At 32.4% G+C, this 8024-nt stretch overlaps 1 protein-coding gene and 1 non-coding gene across 2 annotated transcripts; one reads left to right on the top strand and one right to left on the bottom strand.

Annotated features, from left to right (window-relative positions):
• Positions 1-310: 310 nt before the first annotated feature.
• On the top strand, positions 311-3195 carry srb-15 (Serpentine receptor class beta-15; the record flags this gene model as incomplete). The annotated part of the gene is made up of 6 exons (NM_059568.3): positions 311-340; positions 384-584; positions 1216-1434; positions 1478-1579; positions 1623-1910; positions 3005-3195. The coding sequence occupies 6 exons, from the start codon at positions 311-313 to the stop codon at positions 3173-3175; spliced, it is 1011 nt and encodes a 336-aa protein (NP_491969.2). The 3' UTR covers positions 3176-3195.
• A 4287-nt stretch (positions 3196-7482) lies between these two features.
• On the bottom strand, positions 7483-7627 carry C48B6.13. Its single transcript, NR_050230.1, has one exon. It is a non-coding gene; the product is annotated as an Unclassified non-coding RNA C48B6.13 (non-coding RNA).
• Between the last annotated feature and the right edge of the window lie 397 nt (positions 7628-8024).

Here is an 8024-nt window from a genome sequence, read left to right as displayed (position 1 = left end):
TTGCAAATGAGAATCTGTGAAGAAAAAGAAAATAATTTAGCCTACTTCCTGATCACCTGGAGAATTTCTTCTGATCTTTCGCCTACAATATAGTATACATGCGATTTCTGCAATTTCAGCCAACTTTCTAAGTTTTATGGGAACATTTGAGAAAGCGGGAAAAGGTTTTGCATGCAACAAATTATTGAACTATGCACTCGATGCGTGTCTCTATGGTTTTATTGCCTAAAATAATTTATTAACCAATTCGAGGAAGTTGAGCCAAAGAGCATTATCACGTTCTATTTTCTTGAAGCATATGACTTGAAAAATGACTGAAATTTCTGAAATTTGTGAAACGGTTAGTCCTTTGCTGCTTTTTAAGAACTAATTTTCAAATTCAGGCGTTCAAATTAACGTATCATCCAATTTATAGAGGTTCTTTATTTATTCATTTATTTGTTTCAATTTCATCAATAATTCCATTAATCTATTTTGTCATTTTCAAGCTTCCAAAAACAAGCTTCCATGGCAATCTTAAATTCTTATTCTCTGCCTATTTTGTATCAGTTTTCTTGTTTTCTGTGGATTTTGCCATTATCTCGGTAAGTGAATCAGAAATTAAAATGATTTTTTTGTTTCCTCAAACGTTGAAGTTTTTTTGTTTATGAACTTGTTGAAAGTGAATTTAGTTGGGCATTATAATTGACCGACCTAATAACATAATAAAAAGCACTTCAACATTTTTAGATATTTCAAAAGTACCAACCAATTTAAGTAAAGTGCCAAACTTTTGCTCAACTAAAAATGTTTAAATACAAAAATTAAATTATGATAAAAATGATAAAACTAAAATCATTTTTTGGTTGACTTCCAAAATTATGATCTTTAAAAGTTTGGTAATTATCATTTTCTTACAACAATTTCCGACATTCAAAATGTTTTGTAAACTGTTTATTAAGCACCATAAAATAATTTTGAACGTTTTTCAACTGGCAATTCTTCACTTTTAAGCAAAAATTCTGAAGTTCCGAAAAAGCTACATTTATGCGGTAGACGGGCATGAAGGAATTCCCGCCTGGTTACCTGATTTGGCAAAAATTAAACCATTTCTTAATTTTCAATCATTTATTTCTGGCATTTTTGCTACGGCAATATTTGCAGATAGACCAACAGTTCAAATATATGTAGATTAAAAGTTATTTATATTTTTAAAATTACAGCTATTTATTTCAGACGACTGAAATTTTAATTCCACTATTCTCAAAACATCCATGTAATTTATTGATACCTGATCAATATCTAAAAATCGGGAATACTACCGTATCAATTTTCATGTCTCTTTCCACATTCTTTCCTATTTCTATTACAATTGAACGATTCATTGCAATGAAAATGGCAAGAACTTATGAGAAGACACGTGTACGACTTGGTCCAATACTAACTGGATGTAATGTAAGAACACTTTATTTATTCTGAAATATAAATCTTTTTTCAGATACTTCTTGATTTGCTTATTGTGTTTTTTATTTATCGAGACGAAAAGTTTGATGATGGATCGATTTCCTTTGTGTTCTTTCCTAAAACTCTTGCTCCAAAGGTCTCTAGATCAAGTAGTACGATAGTTAATAAAAGACTTTTAGATGTTCACATTCTTCTGGGTTATGTTCTTTCTGAATTTAATCAATTTTACATTTAATTCATATCTCCTTCGACAAAGTATTCGATTAAAAGTCTCAACCAGTTCCCTTGCAACAAAATATCAACGAGAAGAAGTCGTTCATTCTACCAAATTTGCAGTTTTTGTAGTATTTTGTCATGTAATATTATTTGGATTTTATGTGATTGGAATCATGATTCTTAGATATTTTGGAAGTATTTTTATTCCGGATCCAGCTGATTTGATGGCAACAAGAGGAGCTTTTACTACAGTAAGTAGGGATCTATAAGAGTGAAGAACTGATTACGAAATTGTAATAAATAAGAAGTTCAGAGAAAAAGGGGTTTCTTAAACTAAATTATTCTAAATATGTAAATTTAAACATAGTCGGAGTTCAAATATAAAAACTTCTCTAATTTTTTCCGAAAAGTTCAAGCTTCTCATAAATTTGGCATTTTACCAAAACTTGGAATAAAAGGTGGAGTAGCGCCAGTGGGGAAATTGCTTTAAAACACGCCTATGGTACCACAATGACCGAATATCATGATTAAAAAATTCAGAAAAAAAAAAAAAAAAGATTTTTGAAAATTGAAAAAATCTCATTTTTTGCCTAATTCCTATTTGAATTACCGCCAATTGGATTTGTTCGATGGAGCGCGCTTGCACGTTTTTAAATTTATTTATTTTATTTATTGTTATTTTCCACCAATTTTTAATGTTTTCGGTGTATTTTTGCTTGAATTTTAGAGAAAAAGTCAAGATAAATGCAAATTTTCGATTAAAAAGCACGCTTGCAGGCGTAAATCAGTGAAATTAATTAATTCAGGTTCGAAATCGTTTAAAATCGTTACTTTGTCATTTTTACGCCTGTAAGCGTGCTTTTTAATCGAAAATTTGCATTTATCTTGACTTTTTCTCTAAAATTCGAGCAAAAATACACCGAAAACATTAAAAATCGGTGGAAAATAACAAAAAATAAAATTAATAAATTTAAAAACGTGCAAGCGCGCTCCATCGAACAAATCCAATTGGCGGTAATTCAAATTGGAATTAGGCAAAAACTGAGATTTTTTCAATTTTCAAAAAACCATATAGAATTTAGAAAATTTTGTTTTATTTTTTTATCATGATATTCGGTCATTGTGGTACCATAGGCATGTTTTAAAGCAATTTCTCCACTAGTGCTACACCACCTTTAACACATATATGAAGTTTTTCGAGTGTTTTGTTAAGAAATTCAGTCATTTTGGGTTATTATTCCTGTGTTTACATGTTTAGACATAATATCTACAGGAACTACTCCACATTTAAATGATATAATATTTATTTCCAATCAATGTTCAAACATAAACAAAACAATTTCAGATGATATCCTTATATAATCTTGTTGTTGGGTCTGTTGCAGTCTATTTGAATCATTTGATTAAAACTCGAAAATCTGAGGAAATAACCGGCACTGTTCGAATTCAAGCGACAGGAGCTGTTGGAGCACAAAACTACGAGAATGCAATATTCAACATTTGGAATTCTGTTTAATTTTGATTTATGGAATAAATTCATTTACTTGTTCCAGTTTTAAAAAATAAAGTAAAGTATACAATTTTTCAAGTAATTTGGTACTTAAAGATATGCTGCAAAAACCACCGAGTTGGGCAGTTATTAGTTCGTGAGTTTAAATATTTAACAAAATATTGGAATAAATTTGGATTACTGTAGTAGTAGCGTCTCAATAAATGCACGAAAAATTTTCGGTTACCGCGCGTGCAACAAATTTAAAAAAAAACCTACATTTAGTTGACCCCAACTTGTACTATCATTCACATTTACACTCGACCCTCACACATACAAACATCTGGTTCTAACGACATTCTCTTCTCATTTTCTTGAAAATTTATTTATTTTTGTCGTTTATTCCGTTTCCTCTGTTTTCTGTAGTTTCCGATGTTAAAAGAAAAAGTTGTATTGTAAATTTTTGTTTTTCAAAATATTAAAAATTCGGAATACAAAACCATCTTCTAAATCTCGTAACAATGGTCCTTGACCGGTGGTTCTCTCTCTTTCACAAAACATTTTGAAAAAGGTCATGTTGTAATATGAGGACTTTTACTGTAGTAGTGACACGTGGATGAGTCATATATTTTCTCTAACTGGCACTTTACACTAACCGGAACACTTTTTTGTTTCTTCCGTTTTTTGACACATTGATTTTTCTAAAGTTTGTTGAATAAGTTTAAATACTATTCTTGCGACTTGATCTCGTAATTAACTTTTTATCGTTATCACAAAGTATTTACTTATTACTGGTCCAGAGAGTGCGAAATGTTTTTTTCTTAGCTATGGCTAGACTGAATCAGAATTTAGATTGAACAGTTTTTCCGTTTTTCATCGATGGGAACTCACCCCCGTTAAATAGTTGCAGCCATGTTGTATCTAAATGTTCAATTCCTTACTGTAACTTGGAATTTCTTAATTACGAACATAAGATTCTTTCGCGTTTTCCTTATACTGTGGCAAATATGACCTATTGAGTGTGATTAAGTAAGTCCGATATCCCACTAGGTCACCTTGAATTTTTGTAGTTTACCCATAGCCTCAGTGTTCTGTTTGAATCGAATGAAAACCCAATTGCATTGAAATCGTTATGTTATGTCCCATCATGTTTCCAGCTTCTCCTAACAAATCCTTTAACCGTGAAATAAAATCTTTTTTCCTCTCTCTCTTCATCTTCTTTTCCAGTGTTGACATGTGTTTCAAAAGGCAATATAAACGGAGAGAGGGGATATTGGGTGTCTTCTTTTTCTCTTCAAAATGTACCGCCCACTTTTCCATTTTAATTAAACACAACTCGTTTTGTGTGTCAAATAGAGTATATGGGAAGAACGAGAGATAAAAGACGAAAAAAGGATTCATTTTGAGAAAAGGTTCTTGACATTTCCGGACAATTTTAGCAAGTAGACTGACACATTGCTTCCTCAAGTGAATACCGTAATCCTCTTGGAATTTCAATTTAGATGCACTTAGGATGCTCGAAATTATTTTGATCTCTATATCGCACAAGCGTTTTGCAGAAGTTCTTTTTCTTTAAAAAATCGATGCTCTATGTTTTCCTGCTCAGCAGTTTAGAAATTTTCAACCATTTTATTGTTCAAAACGTTCTTCACATGTTATCAATGTAGTAAACTTCATTTATGCTTGATTGAGAAATTTGGTTCGGTATCCAAAAATGAGATTTTTGAGAAAAAAAAGCCTAAAGAAAACCCAAATTTTGAAACAAATTTCCATATATCGAAATTTTGTGATTTTATTACCCAAGAATACGGTGCCCGGTCTCAACACGATTTAGATTTTTTGGAGAAGGATGCAAAAACAGAATGCGCATTTGAACCAGGAGTATGAGAATTTTTCGGTTAAATACCCAAAAGAAAACGGAGAAAAAATAAAAAATCTAAAATACTTCTGACTAATCTGGGTATTTTACTGCAAATCCGCATTCACGCACCTTTAAGGACTAGTGTAGCATTCATTTTTTATAGACTTGCAATTTCATTAAAATTTCATGTTTTCAAATTTTTCTGTCACTTTCCATCAAAACCCTTTTCTATCGTTATTGATTAGAAGATTTTGTTCTAAGTTGAGCTAAACTTTTATTGTCATTTTGGTGAAGAATTTCATCGGATTGAGTAGAGGAGATACATCCGTTGTTTCGTGTCTATTTTATGGGTTTCCTCTCTTGTTGTTTGAGGAATGAGTGAATGAGAAAACTTCTTGGTGGTTGAAGATTTGGATCTTATACTCTTATTTTCAATCTGATAGAATTGTTGTCTAGGGCTCCAAGTTGGATCTTTGAGATATGCCGAACGCTAGCAAAGCTTATGTTTAAAGGTAAATGTAGGCGTGACTTTCTTCAATGGAAATTTCTCAGAGAATCATCAACGAGAGGACTCCGCCTTTTATCGGTTCATATCTGAATTTGACATCTTCTTCAGTTATTAATTATTCGAAAGCTAATCGCCCAATAACATAAATGCATAGCTTTTTGTAGTCAATTTTTAGGTTCTTGAACATGTTCGGACAGAAATACAGAGAAATTTTAAAATTCTTCTATTTCTTACAAACAATTTATGTGCAATCCTTGTCGTGGACGCAACCTCAAAGCTGATTTCTCAGCTAAACAAAAAATCAATTTTTTTTTGAAAAATGTTTGAACATGAAATATCAGTTCTTTGTTTATCTATTTTTCAAATTATTTCTTTATTTAGTAAAACCTTTCAAAGAAAGTACGAGTAAGCAACACATTTTCTTTTAAAAAAATAAAATTAATTTCTCCAAAAAACAAATGGTTTTCGGGCCATATTCGCTCACCGACCCCCAAATCGGGTCTCGAGTCGATTTTTCTGCAATGGAATAATTCAATTATCTTCTCAAAAGATAAAATATGAAAATTATAATCAGTGCGAGATAATTTCATATGCAAATATCGAGATTCATTTATTGTTATTGCAACTTTTGATTCAATAATCCCGGTTGCACCAGAACTGAAGCTATTTGCTAGTACAAAATTAATAGACTATTTTTTGTTCGAGGCTTTAAAAAACAAGGCGCGCATCATAAAATGCGCATCATAAAAGCGGGCGTCTTCAATATCTTTTTTATTTTTTCAGCAGAACTAGAAAAAACATGTCAAGAACACACGTATTTTTCGAAATAATATAATTCTGGTTTCTGCCTCATTTCGTGTCAATTTTGGATTTACCAAGTATTTCCCATCTCCGCCCATTGTTCTGTTCATGTCGTCGACCGGTCGCCTCTTCAACCGTCGATTACACATTTAACATCTCAATTGCCTTCTCCGCCGTGTACATTTTATTCAGTTTTCTTTTTTTTACGTCAAAATCGATCCCTTTAAGCGAATTCGCATGTGAATAAATCTAAATCTTCGAAAGATTGAATCCGAAATTTAAAAAATTACAGTACTCACCGATACTTTTTCAGTCACCGTGTAAATTCTCCTTTTCGTTTTTTTTTCTTCCTTTGTTTTCGCTGGTTTTCTTTGGTTTTTTTTTCACGAAATCTGTCCCAAATGACGGCTATTTCGAGGATTTTATGACGCTTGAATGTTTGCAAACAAACGGCTTTTTGCCTCCGACGACCCATCGTTGACTTGTTGAAAGCCTAAATTTCCAAAAAAAAAAGTTGAAAACAACAGAAATTCTGTCTGACATTCTCGCGTTAGTGTGTCTGCTATTTATGCAGAAATACTCCTGTAAATAAAATTTTTATCACGAAAGTAGATTTATTTTTTCCAGTCCACAAAATAGATCCGCAGTTATGCAGAAACTTGTGATAATCCGACGAATAAATATCAAAAACATCTCGAGTTCCCATTCAAGTTAATCATTTTCACAAATTTAACTCAACTAGATGATCAACTCAACATCTCTCCAGATACCTGTCACTAGAAATTATATCGTTCTGTTTCCTTTCACCATTTTCTTGCCTTCCGCTTTCATTTTTTCCTCATAAAACGAATCATGGGAACCCCGAAAAGATAGTGTTGATTGAACGGAGACGGATGATGGAAAAAGAAGAAAATACGCGCGCACACATGTTGTCAGTGATGGCTTTCCAGTGATTTTCCAATTTTTATTCGCGTGTGTTCTATATTGAGCTGCTCATCGAATGGATAAGTGTTTATTCTCTAATTACATTCGGATTGTTTTCCATATTGAACATAGTTAGTTACCGAAGAGATTATCTTCTCATCAAGTCTTTGCAATTAATGATATTTTCTAGAAAGGTTTTTTGCGGCGTCCATTTTTTCAAATTCTTGACGGAAATCCGACATTTAGAGCCAATCAATTGAGACAAAGTCGGGGTCCTTTAGTGCTTCCCGATGGCCTCAAATAGCAACAACTGGTGCGGAAAAGTGGGCAAAGAAGAATAAGAGGTCACCTGGCATCGTTACAACTGATCCGCCTGTCATTCTGTCCGTCTAAATCTCTCTAATCCGTAATCTATCGTCATATAAGTTTTCCTGAGCTCATCATCATGTCTTTCACTCTTTCTCTTCGTCCACTTCTCACTCATTTAAGCTTATTCCTTCTTCCTTTGCTTCTCGTTCGAATACTAAAAGAAAGGGTGTATGAAGATGATGACTATAATTAAATCTGCACGCGGCATGTATTAATTCATATTTAGTGGTGGTAGAGGACTCATAGTTTTCTTCATTCCCTCTACCGTGCAGTGAGACATTACTTTTGGAAAAATTTATTGAACTTTACAATAAATTTGAAATATGTAAAGTTGACATATATTTATACCGATACGATAGGGAAGCCAGCTTTTACGAGCACTTTTCCAGAAAACTTGTGTTTTACATCGAAAA

The sequence above is a fragment of the Caenorhabditis elegans genome, chromosome I, assembly GCF_000002985.6.
Source record: "Caenorhabditis elegans chromosome I".
NCBI lineage: Eukaryota > Metazoa > Nematoda > Chromadorea > Rhabditida > Rhabditidae > Caenorhabditis > Caenorhabditis elegans.
The sequence above is the reverse complement of the archived record's forward strand: the minus strand, read 5'-3'. Positions and strand labels throughout refer to the sequence as shown.